General features: G+C 46.9%; 2 protein-coding genes across 13 annotated transcripts in view; one reads left to right on the top strand and one right to left on the bottom strand.

Annotated features, from left to right (window-relative positions):
* The window catches only part of MEAK7 (MTOR associated protein, eak-7 homolog), a 73,255-nt gene that overhangs the window by 43,537 nt on the left and 11,254 nt on the right, over window positions 1–18,464 (top strand). For 6 of the 11 annotated variants that reach the window (XM_012466127.2, XM_064383361.1, XM_064383360.1 and 3 more), the window contains exon 8: window positions 356–17,557. In XM_012466127.2, the coding sequence (XP_012321550.1) occupies window positions 356–469 (114 nt within the window). In that variant the 3' untranslated portion in view covers window positions 470–17,557. The remainder of the gene's footprint in view (window positions 1–355; window positions 17,558–18,464) is intronic. The other 5 variants (XM_064383363.1, XM_064383359.1, XM_064383362.1 and 2 more) reach the window with 5 other exon arrangements.
* ATP2C2 (ATPase secretory pathway Ca2+ transporting 2) overlaps window positions 12,033–18,464 on the bottom strand; it is a 95,474-nt gene continuing 89,042 nt past the window's right edge. For both annotated transcript variants that reach the window (XM_021671044.2, XM_021671043.2), the window contains 3 exons: window positions 17,308–17,406; window positions 16,993–17,134; window positions 12,033–15,525 (listed from right to left, as the gene is read on the bottom strand). In XM_021671044.2, coding sequence (XP_021526719.2) covers window positions 15,407–15,525; window positions 16,993–17,134; window positions 17,308–17,406 — 360 coding nt within the window. In that variant the 3' untranslated portion in view covers window positions 12,033–15,406. The remainder of the gene's footprint in view (window positions 15,526–16,992; window positions 17,135–17,307; window positions 17,407–18,464) is intronic.

The following is an 18,464-nucleotide window of genomic DNA, read 5'->3' as shown; positions in this document are numbered from 1 at the left end:
AGCTGGTGCTGGCTTGGATCCCAGGAGCTGCATGGCTGGGGTTCGTGGGTGGTTTAGTGGAGCAGCCCTGGGAACGGGGGCATCCCCAAACGTGAGCCCAGAGGGCCCTTCATTCTCTCTGCCCATCTGCAAGAGGAGAAAGGTCTGGGGTTCCTTCTCCTTCCCTGGTTCCGCACCTGAGTTGCTGTTGGCCCCTGACCCTCCTGTAACACTTCCTACCCACCCAGCCATTGAATCCCAGAGTGGGAGGGGCCTTGGGGGAACCGGAGCCCGAGAAGGCTGGAAAACGAGCGGGAAGCCGCTGCCTGTGGTTGGGCCATCACAGAACACACCCACCCTTTCTTCTCTTTTCAAGGCCAAGGGCAACAAGAGCATCCTGGACGCGGACCCCGAGGCCCAGGCCCTGCTGGAGATCAGTGGGCGTTCGCGCCACAGTGAAGGGCTCCGGGAAGTCCCGGACGATGAGTGAGGAGCCGCCTGAGCCTTCTTGGAGCCAGAACCTGGATTCCTCTGGGTGGAGGCCACTGCCTGCAGTCCCTCTTCCCTCCCCCATGGTTTAACTGCAATAGAGTGCCACACAGGTCATGACCAGGTAGTCCCAGATGTGCCCAGAAAATGCCCTCTGAAGCCATGTCCTGACTGATGGGTTTATCTCCCAGAAATAGATGTTTATGTTCTTTTTTGCCATACAGGGTCACTCTCAGGATCTCTCCCAGAAATCTTACGTGTCAAATTAGTAACTGAATCTTAGGCTTTGTTCATTTCTACCAATGAAATCCTAAGCAGCTGAGACCTTTCAGACCCCCTGCTGGGATTAGGGAATTCTGCTTGCATTAGTGTTTGTTGGGAGTGAAACTTCTCTCTATGGAGGAGGGGGTTCCTCCCACTGGGGTTCATATAGCCTCACTCAGGCCATCCTTGTTAGAAGTGGCCCTGATGGTCTGTTCTGACGGGTAAGGGACAGAGGCATCTGGATGAGAATCTCAGCGCTTTCTAGGGACAGCTTCCAAGGGCGTGGGAGTTCTGTATTTAAAAGCATCAACTGTTCAAAATGGGGAAATGGAGGTGGGAGACTTTGAGGTAACCTGGTTTGGTGGTGGCATGAGTCCTCAGAAGGTGTTTGTAATTACGGTTCCACACCCAGTTCTCTCAGCTGCTTTTCTTTCCTTTTTTTTTTTTGAGACGGCATCTCTCTCTGTTGCCCGGGATGGAGTGCAGTGACACTGTAACCTCTCCCTCCCAGTTTCAAGTGATCCTTCTGCCTCATCCCCCGAGTAGCTGGGATTACAGGCACGCGCCACCATGCCTGGCTAATTTTTTATGTATTTTTAGTAGAGATGGATTTTTGCCATGTTGGCCAGGCTGGTCTCGAACTCCTGATCTCGGGTGATCCACCTGCCTTGGTCTCCCAAAGTGCTGGGATTACAGGCGTGAGCCACTGCACCCAACCTCTCAGCTGCTTTTAAATCAACCTGTGTCATGATCAGATGGGGAGGTTGGGAGATCTGTCTGCAGAGAAGCAAAGTTGTGGTTCTCTTGCTAACTTCAAGGCGAGGGACACTGGGCGCCCTAAGTTTGGGAACTTGATTGATAAATACATAAGTGGTGCATCCCATGAATCAGTCGTGAGTAACCGGCCTGAGTTCCAGACCTCCAGGAACCAGTGGCTGAGTCACAGCCGTCTAGGCCTCTGTGCTGGCCTGGGTTCTAGAGCTCCGGGAACCAGTGCCTGAGTCACAGCTGTCAGTACGGCCGTTTACCCCGGGCTGCTCCCGAGGGGCATGCAGCAGTGGGAAATTCAGCGGTGTAGACTCACTTTCAACAAGCTCCAGTGATCCTGAAATGCTGAAGATCATGTAGGTGGGTTGTTGTGTCAGCAGAGCTGCCGTCTACCCACGTCTGGAAAACAAGTCATGGTGAGTCACCAGCTGGCCACAAGAATTCCCCACTTAAAGGCACTGCGAGCTTGTCTGTAAGATACATGCCTCTTCCTTTGGTCTTTTGCCGTAAGCTTTGACCTTGGGCATCTCTGATGAAAATACCACCTCTTATTGTATAGTTTGCCTTGATTATAAGCCATAGTAAACTGAGCTGTTTGCATTTTGCAGGTTCTGCATTTTCTACTAGAAATTTCATCAGATCTTCCATTAGCAATACCCCTGACTCAGGCAGAAGGCCTCGTAAATGGGCCTTCAAAAGAAAAGTGCATGTTCAGACAGCATGTGGAGGGGCAGGAGCCTGGCTCAGACAAGGACTTAGTCATGCTTGATTTTCCTTAGCTGATTTTTCATGGCTTGTGGGGAATGTTGTGATCTTCCTGGCAGGTTAGCGGGTATAGAGCATTAGGATCCTCAGACATCTCTACTGTAAGTCCAAAGAATTAGGTCCCTATTGTCACTTTGTTTTGGAATGTTGTTTGTTTTTTTATAAAAATACAATTAAATACCTCACTATTAAACCACTATGACACCTCAGTTAAAAAAAAATTAAAACAGTTAAAGGTCTGTCAGTATCTGTGCCTTGATTACCGTTCATTGCTGCCTCTGCCTGGGCTGCCGCAGAGGTTATGACTCTGTCCGCTCAAGTGCTTTCTACCCTAAGCTTGTTCTGACGAGAGCGCAGATCACAGGTGCACCTGCTTCCAGACAGCGAACTTAGAGAAAGAGGGCACTGGCCCAGGCTGGGGCCCTGGGGATGCAGCCCTCTCCGTGGGCTTCTCTCGGTGCACGGTTCTGCCTCTGAGCACACAAACCTTTTTAGGGTATGTGCGGGCATGGGACCAGTGGACCTCACAGTACCTTGCCTGGCTCTGAGAAACTTGCAGTTCTAGTTTGTACGATTGGATAGTTTGTTCTTTTGTGAAACCAGAATGAGAATTTAGGTTCTAAGGACAGAGGTCTCCCTACAAGCGAACACTTATCAGGACTCTAGAAAGTGCTAGAAGAGGTTTAAAAACATAGTGTCTACATTGCAAGCTATTATTTTTTCCCCACCATATTTTTTAATTTAAAAAAAGGCTGGGGCCAGGCGCAGTGGCTCATGCCTGTAATCCCAGCACTTTGGGAGGCTGAGACAGGTGGCTTACCTGAGGTCAGAAGTTTGAGACCAGCCTGACCAACATGGAGAAACTCCATCTCTACTAGAAGTACAAAATTAGCAAGGCGTGGTTACTCGTGCCTGTAATCCTAGCTACTCGGGAGGCTGAGGCAGGAGAATCTCTTGAACCCGGGAGGTGGAGGTTGGAGTGAGCTGAGATTGTGCCATGGCACTCCAGTCTGGGTGACAAGAACAAACTCCCATCTCAAAAAAAAAAAAAAAAAAAAAAAAAAGCCTGGGTGGGATGGCTCACTCCTGTAATCCCAGCATTCTGGGAGGCTGAAGCAGGCAGATTGCTTGAGCCCAGGAGTTCAAGACCAGTCTGGGCAACATGGCAAAAACCCCTCTCTACAAAAAAAAAAAAATACAAAAATTAGCAGGGCATGGTGGCATGTGCCTGTGGTCCCAGCTACTTGGGAGGCTAAGATGGGTGGATTGTTTAAGCCTAGGAGGTCGAGGCTGCTATGAGCTGTGATTGTGCCACTGCACTCCAGCCTGGGCGACAGAGCAAGACCCTATGTTTTAAAAAACGTTGTGTACTGGTTTAGAAAAAAAAGATAGAAGAAGATAACTTGAAAAGCCAGTCATCCTCCTGCCCCTTCTCCAGCTGTTTTCCCTCCTGAGAGGCAAAGGCACTGATGGAAGAATCACTCAGGTCTCCTCCCTGTGACTTGGAGCACACCTGAGTGTCACTGTGTTTTACACACTGATGGGTCCCTCGCTTTCTTTTGTAAAGGGAGGTCCGTATCCACCCACGTGCCTCCCTCTTGACTTTATGGACTGCACGATTTACCCATACAGATGCTCTCTCGGGCCTAGCATTGCACTGTCCTCCGCTGGGGAACATTTTGTTTGCAGCTAATCATCACTGTCGTGAATATCCTTTATGTATGTCTTCGTGTGATGGTGTCGGTGGGATCAACTCTTGGAACTGCTGGATTGAGAGGTGTATGCCTTCTGTTTAGATATGGATGAATTAAGAAACCTCTTGAGCTCAGTTTATACTCTTAATCTACCAGAGTGCCTGTTTGCCGCATTTTCAGCAACACTATATTAAAATATGTTTTATTTAACCTGATAGACAAAAACTAATTTATTTTGTTGATACATAACATTTAACATACTTACGGGGTACACGTATTCGTTACATGCGTACATTGTGTAACAATCAAGTCGGGGTATTTGGGGGTATCCATCATCTTGAGTATCATTTCCACATCCCAAGCATTTCAAGTCTTCTCTCGTAGCGACTGTGGAACACGCGATGCATTGCTGCCGACTGTAGTCACCCGCGCTGCTGTGGAACGTGAGAACTTACGTCTTCTGTTAAGTATGTTTATACCCACTAACTAACATCTCTTGTCCCTCCCTCCCACCCATACATCCTGGCCATCCTCTAGTATCTGTCATTCTTTTTTCTACGTCCATGAGACCCACTTGTTCTCTTAGCTGACACACGTCAGTGAGAGCATGCAGACTGTCTTTCTGTATCTGGCCTTTTCACTTAATGACCTCCAGTTCCATCCATGCTGCAGATTACATGATTTCAGTTTTTATGGCCAAATAGTATTCCATTGTGTATATGTACCCCATTCTCTTTCTTTTTAAAAAGTTAAGTTCTGGGGTACGTGTGCAGGATGTGCAGGTTTGTTACATAGGTGGACGTGTTCCATGGTGGTTGGCTGCACCCATCAACCCATCACCTAGGTTTTAAGCCAGCATGCATTCGTGATTTTTCCTAATATTCTCCCTCCCCCATCCTACCACTAACAGGCCCCAGTGTGTGGTTCCCCTCCCTGCGTCCGTGTGTTCTCATCGTTCAGCTCCCACTTACAAGTGAGAACAGGGACATGATCTTGTTCTTTTTTACAGCTGCATAGTATTCCATGGTATATATGTGCCACATTTTCTTTATCCAATCTATCATTGATGGGCATTTGGGCTGATACCATGTCTTTGCTACTGTGAATAGTGTTGCAGTGAACATACGTGTGCATGTATCTTTGTAATAAGATGATGTATATTCCTTTGGGATTCCTCATAATGGGATTGCTGGGTCAAATGGTATTTCTGATTCTAGATCTTTGAGGAATTGCCACACTGTCTTCCACAGTGGTTGAACTAGTTTACATTCCCACCAACAGTGGAAAAGCATTCCTATTCCTCTACAACCTCACCAGCATCTCTTGTTTCTTAACGTTTTGATAATCCCCATGCCAACTGGCATGAGATGGCATGTGCCGCATTTTCTTTATGTTCAACCATTGGTGGACACTGCGTTGTGTCCGCATCTTTGCTGTTGTGAATAGTGCTGCCGTAAAGGTGAGTGTGCAGGTGTCCCTTTGACACACTGACCTCTTTTCCTTTGAATAAACACCCAGTGGTGGGGTTGCTGGAGTGTATGATACGTAGTGATATTGAGCTCTTTTTTTGTTCATATAGCCCTTGGCCATTGTATGTCTTCTTCTGAGAAATGGCTGTTCATGTCTGTTGTCTACTTTGTAATGGGATTATTTATTTTTAAATTGTTGGGTTCCTGAAGTGTTTCCCTGTATTCTTTGAGTGGTTTTATAGTTTTGGGTCTTAAATTTAGGTCTTTAATCCATCTTCAGTTGGATTTTGTATGTGGTGTGAGGTAGGGGCCCAGTTTCATTCTTCTGTGTGTGGATACCCGTTTTCCCAGCACCATCTATTGAATAGACTGTCCTTACTCAATGTATGTTTTTGGCACTTTTGTTGAACATAAGTTGGCTGTAGATACATAGACTTATTTCTGGTTTCTCTATTCTGTTCCATTAGTCCATGTGTCTTTTTTTTTTTTTAACCAGTACCATGCTGTTTTGGTTACTATAGTCTTGTAATAGATTTAGAAGTTAGGTGGTGTGATGCCTGCAATTTTGTTCTTTTTGCTCAGGATGGCTTCGGCTACTCGGGTTCTTTTTTGGTTCCATATAAACTTGAGGATTTATTTTTAATTTTGTGAAAAATGACATACTTTGATAGGGATTGCGTTGAGTCTGTAGGTGGCTTTGGGCAGTATGGTCGTTTTAATGGTACGAGTTCTGACCCACGAGCATGGGATGTTTTCCATTCGTTTGTGTCCTCGTCAATGTCTCATTCGTGCTTTGTAGTTTTCCTTGTATAGATCATTTACTTACCTCCTTGGTTAAATTTATTCCTAGCGTTTTTTTAAATTTTAATTAAAAAAATTTTTTTTACAAACAAGATGATCAGTAGGGGTTATTTTTAATATATAGCGATTGTTAATGGGGTTGTCATCTTGAATTCTTCCTCAGATATTCCATTATTGGTATATAGAAACACTGACTTTTTAATGTTGATTTTGCATCCTGTAACTTTCTTGAATTTATGAGGTCATAAATTTTTTGATAGAGTCTGCAGGTTTTTCTAGATACAAGATTGTATCATCAGCAAAAAGGGACGTTTGAGTTCTTTTCCAGTTGGGATGCCTTTTCTTTCTTTCTCTTGCCTGATCGCCCTGGCCAGGACTTCCAGTACTGTGTTGAATGGGAGGGTGAAAGTGGGCGTCCTTGTCTGGTTGCAGTTCTTCGGGGAAAGGCTTTCAGCTTTTCTTCATCAGGATGATGTTAGCTGCAGGTTTGTCACATACAGTCTTTATTATGTTGAGGTATGTATGTCCTTTCTGTCTGGTTTGCTGAAAGTTTTTCTCAGGAAGGAATGTCGTATTTTATTAAATGCTTTTTCTGCGTCAATTTAGCAATTGATCATATCTAATCATATGGTTTTTGTCCTTCATTCTATTAATGTGATGTATCACATTTATTACTTTATGTTGAAGCTTCCTTGCATAACTGGGATAACTCTCACTTTATTATGGTGTATTATTTTTGGTTCGTTTTGCTTTTTGAGATGGAATCTTGCTCTGTCGCCCAGGCTGGAGTGCAGTGGCATGATCTCGGCTCATTGCAACCTCTGCCCCCTATGTTCAAATGATTCTCATGCCTCAGCCTCCCGAGTATCTGAGATTACTAGTGCCCACCACCACATCCTGCTAATTTTTGTATTTTTAGTAGAGATAGGCTTTCACCATGTTGGCCAGGCTAGTCTTGAACTCCAGGCCTCCCAAAGTGCTGGGATTGCAGGTGTGAGCCACCACACCTGGCCTTTTGTTGTTGTTGTTGTTGTTTTGATGTGCTGTTGGATTCAGTTTGCTAGTGTTTTGTTGAGGATGGCTTGCTTGGATGCTAAGTGGCAGCAGTGGGCTGGGTGCGTGGGCTCTTGGGCCCCTGGGCAGCCAATGTGGCAGGGAGATGGCAGTGGCAATGGCAGAGTGACCCTCTAGGTCCCTAGTACTTTATGCTGGTGGTGGTGGTGGCTGTGATGGGCTGGGTGGACCAGTCTCCAGGCCCACAGGTGGCACATGCAGGTAGATGCCAATAGTACAGGTAGTGGCAGGATGGGTGAACCCAACCTTAGTCGTCTGGGAAGAGTGCTCAGGTACCAACAGTGGTGGCCTTTGCTGGGCCGTCCCCAGTTGTCCAGACTGTGTGTTCTGGCTGGGCAGGCTTGTTCTGAGGTCCCTTGATGGTGTACAAAGGCATTTCCTGTGGTAGGTGGGGAGGGGCAGTCCCCAGGTCTCTGGTGGAATGCTTGGATGGGAGGTGACAGCAGTTGTGCTGTGACCTTGCCACTGGGGAGGGTGAGGCTGCTTTCAGTGGCAGCAGCCTATGGCAGCTAGTGGGGAACGTGCACCCACGTGAACCTTGGCAGTGGCAGCCCCCACTTTGCTGTGCCTCTGCCCTGGTGCCGCTGAGCCCCAGGCCAGTGTGCAGTTTCTTGTGGGCTGGGCTTCCACATGGTGCCTTGCTCAAAACTGTACTGTTTACATTTTTCTTACAAGTGACGGGGAAGAGCTTCATTTTCCAGAAGCTTTCTGTTTCATATCTTTTTCTTGGTTTTCTAGGATATGGGTCATTTTTTTTAATGCAACAGTGCTTTAAAAAAAATAGAAATGAGATCTCAGTATGTTACCCAGGCTGGTCTTGAACTCCTGGACGCAAGGGATCCTTCTGCCTTGGCCTCTGAAAGTGCTGGGATTATAGGTGCAAGCCACCGCACCTGGACAACAGTGCTTTTTATGAATGAAGTAGCATTTTCCATGTATGGCCAATTTTTTTTTTTTTTTTTTTTTTTTTTTTTTACAGTTTATTTGACTTAGTTTGTGGCATTTTTCTGCCCATAAATTTTACAGTTTCTGACATATTTGCCATCATTTCCTAAGGCTTTTTGGATTTGCAGGTTGTTGAGGAAGTCTATCTCTACTCTGAGTATTAAAAACATCATTTTCTTCTTTTTTTTTTTTACCTCTTAAATCGTTTATTTATTCAAAAGGTGTGTGTGTGTGTGTGTGTGTGCGTGCACACCACACGTGTATTTTTTTTTCTTTGGAAATGGAGTCTCACTCTTTTGCCCAGGCTGGACTGTGGTGGCACGATCTTGGCTCACCGCATCCTCCACCTCCTGGGTTCAAGTCATACTCCTGCCTCAGCCTCCTGAGTAGCTGGGATTACAGGTGCATGCCATCGCACCTGGCTAATTTTTAGCAGAGACGGAGTTTCACCATGATGGCCAGGCTGCTTTCAAACTCCTGACCTCAGATGATCCTCCCGCCTCAGCCTCCCAAAGTGCTGAGATTACAGGCATGAGCCACCGCGCCCGGCCTTCAAAAGGCTTTAAACGTGTATCCCCACATCTTAACCCAAAATAAAGTCTTACTACTTTTTATATTAAGTGGTATGTTTTTTTCCCATTGACATATAATGATACTTTCTCATCAGCTGAGTTTCTGTATGGATTTAGTTCTTTTTCTTATGTTTTAATTGCTGGGGTTTTATGACAAAAATATGTAAGAACTATTTTTCTATTACTACTGTTTTTTGGGATTTTTCCACAAATGCTTGGCTGACCTTTTCTCTGACCTTTGACTGCACTGTGACCACTTCTAAAAAATGAGATACTTTGAAAATGGTTCTGCCTTTGTTAATCTATATTTAATGCTGACATTTGGCTAGTGTTGATTCTTCTATCCAAGAACAGGAATATTGAGCTTAGGTAAATTTTTATTGTCATTTCTGCTACTGTCAGTGGACCATTTTTTCTAAGTGATGGTTACCTTAACATAGGAAGCTCTTGATTTTTGTACACAGTTTTATTCCCAGCTACCTTACTGTATTCTGGTTTTGTTTTTTTTTTTTTTTTTTTGAGACAGGGTCTTGCTCTGTTACCCAGGATGGAATGCAGTGACATGATCTCAGCTCACTGCAACCTCTGCCTTCCAGGGTTAAGTGAGCCTCCCATCTCAGCCTCCCGAGTAACTCAGACTACAGATGCATACCACCGCTCCCAGCTAATTTTGTTTTTTTTTTTTGTAGAGACTGGATTTCGCCATGTTACCTAGGCTGGTCTTGAACTCCTGAGCTCAAGCAATCCACTCAACTTGGCTTCCCAAAGTGCTAGGATTCCGGGCCTGAGCCACCTTGCCTGGCCCCTTACTGACCTCTTTTATCCAATAGCTCTCCTGCTGTGAGCATGCCTCAGATTTACCTAGAGAGCTTCTGGGTAAGCATTCCTGTTTACCCAGAGCTTGTGGGTCTGCATTCCTGTTTCTGATTACGCAGGTGAGGATGGGATTAACTCTGGACAACCTTATTCTTTGATTTTACCATCAGATTGTTTTAAATCTCTGCTGTGATTAGTATTTTTTTATATTTACTGGTAAATTTTCCCTTTTATTGACGTGTTCACATTACTTGATGTAATTCTGAGCTTAGTACTGGATCTCTTTTGTAGGTACGTGTTTTCTCCCCTTGTGTTTTCATTTTCCTAGATTGGATTCAGTTACTAATTTTGCTTTTATTTCTTCCTGCTTGTCTTCTGTATATTTTTTCAGTTTTTTAAAGTTATTTTACTAAATAAAAAAGAATGGAAGTAAATGAATACATAAAGCTATTACTTCTTTATTGGGCCCTGAGTTACTTTGCAGTATTGTGTAGATGCGGATAGATGTGTGCCGATTGTGGTTTTCATTTTGATTTCCTCTTGGACCCAAGAGTTTTTAAAGTTTGGTATGCTAGAGAACTTACCCTAGTCCTGATCCTCATCTTAAATTACATTGCATAGTGATTAGCGACGTCATCTGTATTATTTTTTTGGGACAGAGCCTCGATTCATTGCCCAGGCTGGAGTGCAGTGGCGCAATCTTGGCTCAATGCTACCTCTGCCTCCCAGGTTCAAGCGATTCTCCTGCCTCAGCCTTCTGAGTATCCGGTATTATAAGTGCCTGCCACCACACCCTGGAGGTGTAATTAAGATTACAGCTAATTTTTGTATTTTTAGTAGAGATGGGGTTTTGTTACGATGCCCAGTCTGGCCTCAAACTCCTTACTGCAAGCGATCCACCTGCCTCAGCCTCCTAAAGTTCTGGGATTACAGGTGCGATCCACCGTGCCTGGCCAAGAAGTCATCTGTATTGGATCTACTCTTTGGAATCACTTTGAGGTTTGAGTCCTTTCATGGGGTAAGAATCTCCTGAGGAGTTTTCTGTATGCTTTTCCTGAATTTCTCTTACTCTTTACTCTTTAGATTTGGATGTTGTGTTGGTACATAGTCTGCCTATGGATTTTTCAGTGGTGATTATATCTTGTTAAATTCCTTTCTTGGTGTCTCTCAATGCTTTTGGCTTTGCTTTTAATCTTGTCTGATTAGACTGTGTCACCCCTGTCGTGTGTGTTGTTTGCCTTTACCTGGTGTATTTTTGCTCTGTGTTATGTCTTTTTTTTTTTTTTTGAGACGGAGTTTCTCTCTTGTTACCCAGGCTGGAGTGCAATGGTGCGATCTCGGCTCACCACAACCTCCGCCTCCTGGGTTCAGGCAATTCTCCTGCCTCAGCCTCCTGAGTAGCTGGGATTACAGGCACGTGCCACCGTGTCCAGCTAATTTTTGTATTTTTTTTTTAGTAGAGACGGGGTTTCACCGTGTTGACCAGGATGGTCTTGATCTCGTGACCTCGTGATCCACCCGCCTCGGCCTCCCAAAGTGCTGGGATTACAGGCTTGAGCCACCGCGCCCGGCCGTTATGTCTTTTCTTACACACTTTATTTTGAAATAATTTTAGATTCATATAGAACTTGAAAAAAAATGGGAGTTTCTGTCACTCCGTGAGTGAGTGGATAAAGAAACTGTGGTACATTTATGCAGTGGAATGCTAGTCAGCCATGAAAAAGCACACAGAGAACAACCTGAAGGGACCTTACAGGTATTATGCTTAGTGACAAAAGCCAGTCCTAAAAGGTTCTATAGCATGATTCTGTTTATGTGACATTGAAGGAACATGACAGTGATGAAGCAGGGATGAGAGGTTGCCAGGATTTGGAGGGCGTATCTGGAAAAGGTAGTAAGGAGGAGCTCTTCAGGGGCAATGGAACAGTTTTGCCTCCTCATTGTAGCAGTGGTTACATGAATTGATGCAATTTCATAGAACTTTTCTTGTCAGGGGGTGGCAAACCTTAGACCTGAGACCCAGCGATTTGCTAGAAAGACTCTCAGAACTCAGAAACTGTTGGGCTCAGAGGGAGATGGTGATCGGTCTCTGCAGTTGCAGCCCTTGGGTTATTCTAATCTGTATCTTTTCCTGGTAATAGACGTGGCTGTGAGCATGACAGATGTCACTGTGGGCCTCATGAACAAATTATCCAACCTGGAGATGGCTGTGGGAAATTCCTGAACCTGCAGTTGGCATCAGAAGGCCTGGGCAGACTTGGCCAGCCATCTGGAGCACTGTCCCCATAAACTCAGGTTTGCCTAACATCAGGTACTATGTAAAAAACAGTGAAATTCAAATAGGTCTGCTGATAAAAGTACTGTACCAAGCTTGTTAGAACAAGTTTATCTGTGTCTACAAAAAAACACAAAAAAAAAACCTGGGATTTTCATGGTAATTGTGTTAAACCTAATAGACCAATTTGGGGAGAATTAATACTTTTTTTTGAGACAGGTAAATAGTGTTCACTTTTAAATTTCAGTGTCCAGTTGTTCTTTGCTGATATATAGAAATACAGCTGCTTTTTGTATGTTAACTTTGTATCTTGCAGCCTTACTAAACTCACTTGTTAATTCTAGGAGGGTTTTTCTTTTTTAAAAATATTTGTTGGGATTTTCTGTGTAGACAATTATGTTATCTGTGATTTTCTCCTTTCCAGGCTCTTTTCGAATGCCTTTTAACTTTTCTTACCATATTACACGGGCCAGGACTCCTAATACTACCCTGAATGGGAGTGGTGAGGCTGGCCACCGTAGGACCTTATCCTATGGGGAAATGATTCAGTTTTTCATCATTAAGTATGATGTTAGCTGTCGGGTTTTTGTCAATTCCTAGTTTGAGAGTTTTTATTACAAATGGGGATTGTATTTTATCAACTGCCTTCTCTGCATTAATTGATATAACCATGTGTTTTTCCTTCTTCAGACTATTAATATGGTGAGTTAGCTTGGATTTTGAATGTTGAACTTTTGAATGTTCGCATTCCATTTCTGGATTAACCCTACCATGTCATCGTGTCTTATACTCTTTGCACATGGCTAGATCTGGTTTATGAGACTTTGTTGGGGATTTTTGTGCATACATTCATGAGGGATGTTGGCCTCTAGTACTGTTTTTCTCTAGTTTTGGTATCAGAATAATTGTTGGCCTCATAAGACGGGAAGTGCTGTCTCCCCTTTTATTTTTGGAATACAGTGTATAGAATTAATATTTCTTTACATGTTTAGTAAAATTCACCAGTGACATCATCTGGCTTCAGAAAGTGCCTTTTTTGGAAGGGTTTCAACTTCAGCTTATCTATTTCATCTTCAGTGAGTGTTTGGTTTTCAAGGAATTGGTTTATTTCATCTAACCTGTTGAATTTAGGCACATAAAGATGTACATGGTGTTATTTATTCTTGCTGGGATATCTTGAAAGATTTGTGGTGATACATGTTCTTTTCATTCCTGACCTTGGTAATTTCTCTTCCCTGTTTTCTTTGATAAGCTTCTTGCAAGAGAGTTTTATTGATCTTTTCAAAGAACTAGGTTTTGATTGATTTTCCTCTCTTTGCTTCTTAGTTTGATTTCTGCTGTTTATTTTGGTGACTGTTTGTGCTACTTGTGCATGGTGTGTTCTGTAAATATAAACCAAGCTGAGTTGCTTAATGGCGGTGTTCAGGTCTACTGTATCCTTAGTGAAAAGGTCTTCGTTTTAATGTCGAGTTTATATTTTGTTACCATTTTGTCTTATTACAATTTTATCCCTATTTTTTCTTCCAAAAGTTTTATTTTATATGGTACAAACAGGAGTTAAGAGTCGTTTTTGTTGCTATTGCAAATACCAATTGACCCTGGTTTTTTGGTTATTTTTTAATGGGAAGTATATTTCTTGGGCCAGCAATGTGCCAAAGTCTCCTGAAAAGCGGAACAGGAAGGATCCCCGACTCTGGGGGAAGCACCCCTTAGCAGACTCTGTAAGTGGCATAATTCAGCCTTAACCTGTTAGTGGTTTCACGGGTTGGCAGCTTCTGGGGAGGCAGCCCACTGCTCTGAAGGTTTCTCCAGCCAGCCCTGTGTCTGCGTCTCACGAGGTTGGCCTGTCTGTGCATCTCTTCCTGTAGCCGTGGGCGGTGTTACAGGTTGGGTCACGGAGGGGCTTCTTCCCAGGCTGTGAATCCTACCTTGGAGGACTTTGGACTCTGCCTGGAACCCTGGCCAGGTTCCGCTCTCATCTCCCTTGTCTTGTTCTGACCCAGCTGTTACCACCCCCGGCAGCCTTCTGCATAGCTACTGTGGCTGGGTGCAGTAGTTGCTTTTATCTGACAACTTGACCAGGCTGAGCTGATTTTCGTCAAACAATGGTCTAGATGGCACCATGTAATTAATATGTAAGTCAGGAGGCTCGAAGTAAAACAGATGATCCTTCATAATGTGAGTGGGCCTCATCCAGTCAGTTGAAGACTGTAAGAGAAAAGGCTGAGCATCCTTGAGGAGGAATTTCTGCCTCCAGTCTGCACCACCAGCTCTTCCCTGGGTCTCCAAGATGCTGGCCTACCCTCAAGATGTGAGACTTGCCAGCCACAACAGTCCTGTGAGCCAGTTCCTTAAACCTCTGCATCTCCCTCCATCCTGTTGGTTTTGTTTCTCTGGTGAGGCCTGACTAGTAGCTGGGGGGTTCTAGTTCTGGCCTCATTTCTTGAGAGATGGAGTTCCCCTTCTGGTTTTCTTTGGTGGTTCTGGCCTGGCTTCAGGCAGGAGAATGTCATGGAGACCTGTCTCCTCTGCCATCTTTCACATGGAAGAGCTGATCTGTTTTACGAAGACTTTGGGGCTGTGGGAAATAAAGCTTGACTGCAGGCAGCAGGAGATATTGCACTTCCTGGTTCCAGAGAAAAAGGCCACTTGCTTTTTTTTCGAGACCAAATCTTGCTTTGTTGCCCAGCTGCAGTGCAGTGGTGCAGTCTCTGTCTCCTGGGCTCAAGCCGTTCTTTGCCTCAGCCTCCCAAGTAGCTGGGATTACAGGTGTGCATCACCATGCCCGGCTACTTACTTTTTTAAAAAAATTTTTAGTAGGGACAGAGTTTTACTGTGTTGGCCTCCAGTGATCCACATGCCTTGGCCTCCCAAAGTGCTGGGATTACAGGCAAGAGCCTCCATGCCCAGCCCTACTCTATTTCCAAAAGCCCAGGCCTTCCTCTAGGCCATTCGAATGGATTACTGCTTACCCCACATGGCCATGAAGACAGGGCTGTGGGTTCCAACCTGGCCCCTTGTATGAAAAACCCTAAGTAAATGCATCAAAAGAATAATTAGCACTTTATTAAAAAAGCCCTCATTTTATGATGAGGAAATGGGGCCACCAGGAGGACAGTGGTCAGAGTGTGGCCATCCTATGCACCGCCTGTCAGGAGCCTCGTGGATCTGTCACGAGTGGCCTGCCTCACTGCAAGCTGTGACACAGATAACGTAGATAGACGTGGTTAATAAAAATCATTGTAATTTAATAAATAGTGTGACGTTTCTGTACAGGGCCCTCCTGTCTGTCCCAGAGCCAGCGGGAGTGCTGGATGGATGTGGGCCTGGGTCTCTCGAGACCACGAGATTCCTGCAGCTTTACCAGTTGGAAAAATCGAGCTAGTGACCGAAGGCTGCGGGTCCTAAAAGTCTCCCCTGAATCGTAGACACGGCAGGGGCCGCAGTCACGTACAAATGGAGATGATTAGAGAGGCTGCCACGGAGTGAGGTCCGCTACACAGCTTCGTGGGGCGTCTGGACTCTCCCGGGGCTGCAGCAGTATTTCTCGCATAGTTTGAGGAGCTCTGACAAAATGAAGACGGATGAGGCCAATCCAGTTAAAAACAGCAGATCTGCCAAAGGGGAAAACAGAAGAGCGTCTGAGGGCACAGCCGCAGCTCTGCTGCACCGGCAGGAAGTGCCTTCCCTGCAAGTCCTCCTAACCAAGTCAGAGGTGCAGGAGGACCAGCCCTTTCCATTCCCCTAAGCGGGGAGATCTTCCCCATCCCGGATCTAAAATGCTGCAGTTCCAGAAGGCCCCGCACGTCTTTCCAGGCAAACTCCAGGCAGCTCCAGAGCACAAGGTGGGTCCAGCGGGCAGCTTTTTTAGTTAAAAAAGCACTCATTTTATGATGAGGAACTCGGGCTAGAAGGGGGATGAGTGCCCATCCCCGATAGCAGCTGTCCCCTCGTGCTGCTACTTGCAAATGTCCCGTGTGACCCATCTGGGCTCCCTGTCCCGTGCACCCCGACGCGTTCCCTGGGATTCATTGCTAATGCCTCCCTCTGCTCCTGTTGTGCGGAACCATCCCTGGCTCCCTGCTGCTAACTCCTGACCTACAGGCTGCCCACGCACAACCCCTTCAGCTGTGGGAAGCCGACTTCCTTCCTAGTGCATAGAAACATCCAGGGAGCAGATTGTTTTGGTGGTGGTGGCTGGGGTGGTCCTCTTCTTTTGTCTGTTCCTACAGGGCATTCACTGGTGACCCATTCACTGGTGACCCACACTGACACTGCTTTTCGGAAGACAAGGCAGAGTTGAGCAGCCCAGTCTTGGCTGGAGGTCGTAAGGACCGTTGTCACTGCAGCCTCTGGCCTGATGGATAATCCCATGACCTGCTCTGAGCCCTGCCATGGGGGATGGGCCCGTGGGGGCTGCCTCCCTTGTCCTCTACTCCGGGCTGGGAGTGGCCATCAGCACCCTGGGAAGAAGGGTGGGCTCGATGACTTGCCCCTGGCTTCCACTCAGCCCTCCCCTCGCCCCACAACTGCTGTCACTGCAGCTTCAGAGAAAGTTGCCATGCTCGCTTGGCTGAGGATGTCGGGGAGTCCACACCAGGGTGTGTGCCCTTGGAATGCCATCGTGACTGAATCATGTCCCTTTCAGCCAAAACTGGAAGATAGCCCAGCTCCCTGTCTTCAGGTGACCAGATCTGTAAGTCACACTACTAGCCCCAGGGTCAAATCCAGGCTCCCCAGCTAGGGGCACACCCCAGGCTGAGTCCTGGCCTCACTCAGCTCCCTCCTGCCTCCCTGCACGTGCTCTGAGCCTCCAGCCGATGCCTGGGATCCCGATGCCCTTTGGGCCCCAGACCCTACTCCAGAGTGAGGGGCATCTTCCTGGGGGTTTCTGTGTGTCCTCTGTGCCTCCCTCACATCACCCACATTAGAGTCCCTTCCTGTGAGGACAGAAGAGCCCCAAGAGGGAGCCGGCCCCTGGTGAGCTGCACTGACCCCTCCTGGGCTGCGGTTCCCCACCTGGCAGCTGCCGCCCACCAGGGCCCTGGTCTGGGTCACCAGTTCACGTCCCCGCCACTCACCAAGCGCTCCCAGGTTCTCTGTCTGGAAGACCCTCTGCAGCGGGGGGATGTAGATGACCACCAGCTGCCCCAGGATGGACCCAAGGACGGAGTAGAGGAACATGCGGTTCCTGAGAAAGCCGATCTCAAATATTAGCTTGGTCTGCGGGAAGAAGGTCACATGGGGGCTTGTGCGCTGTCCACACTCCAGGTAAAGGCAGGGGAGCCCTGGCTGCCCACGCTGAGCCAGAGCTGCTCCGTGCTGTGGGCAGCACCAGGGCATTGCTGTCGAGAACACCCTGCAGCTCTGCAGAGATGGGTCAGCCCGGGTCTCACCTGAGAGCGGCAGGTCAATGCGTTGAAGAGATCGAAAAACACAAAACAAGTGAATGTCATCGTGGTGGTGCGGGGAGTGCTTGCTCTGTCTTCAGGCATCTGGAAGGCAAGGAAGCAGGCAAGAGGTCACACGGGAAGAGACGTCATCCATCCTGAACAAAAGAGCACGGGCCTGCCTGGCGGCTCCTGGGACATGGCCCCGGCCACTTACAAGCTCATTAAGAGGACTTGGTGACACAGCTTCATTCAGGTGTGTGGTCAGCAGGTACTCACCAGTCTCTGCAGCACATGCTGGTTTGCTGCCACCATGAGGATGGGGGCAGGGTACCTACAGGCGGAGGAAACGCCGCCTCCTCCAGGAAGTAACTGTCTCCCAGGGAGGTGATGCCCCTCCAGTTAAACTCACACAGTGAATGCCACTTCCTACAAGGAAGGCTGAAGGCTGGCTGACCCCCAAGATCATGAGGGCCTGTAAGGTGACTGAGAAAAGCCCTGGAATCCTTCCCAGCTTTGAGCCCTGCAGAGCCACAGACGAAGGCTCGGGGTGGCCACCCCAGCAGGGCATGGCTGGAGCTGAGACCAGACCAGCCCACGGTCAGAAGTTCCTGGGCAGTTTGCTTTTTTTTTTTTTAAGATGGAATCTCACTCTGTCACTCAGGCTGGAGTACAGTGGTACGATCTCAGCCCACTGCAACCTCCTGCCTCCCAAGTTCAGGTAATTCTCCCACTTCAGCCTCTCAAGTAGCTAGGACTACAGATGCCCATCTGGCTAATTTTGTATTTTTAGTAGAGATGGAGTTTCACCATGTTGGCCAGGCTGGTCTTGAACTCCTCAAGCGATCCGTCTGCCTCAGCCTCCTAAAGTGTAGGATTACAGGCATGAGCTACCAAGCCTGGCTAATTTTTGTGTTTCCAGTAGAGACAGGGTTTCGCCATGTGGAGCCAGGCTAGTCTCAAACTCCTGCCCTCAGGTAATCTGCCTGCCTCGGCCTCCCATAGTGCTGGGATTACAGGCATGAGCCACCGTGCCCAGCTGGCAGTTCTCAGCTCAACTTCCCAACACCTGAGGAGAGGCTCCTGTGCCCGGCCCGGGCAGCATGCCACAGTTTCCCTCCTGCACTCAGCGCCAGATCAGAGGGTTGAGCCATGAGCTCGCA

This window comes from Aotus nancymaae, unplaced genomic scaffold, assembly GCF_030222135.1.
Source record: "Aotus nancymaae isolate 86718 unplaced genomic scaffold, 86718_ANA_hifiasm-v0.15.2.pri h1tg000030l, whole genome shotgun sequence".
NCBI classification, from domain to species: Eukaryota; Metazoa; Chordata; class Mammalia; order Primates; family Aotidae; genus Aotus; species Aotus nancymaae.
The sequence above is the reverse complement of the archived record's forward strand: the minus strand, read 5'-3'. Positions and strand labels throughout refer to the sequence as shown.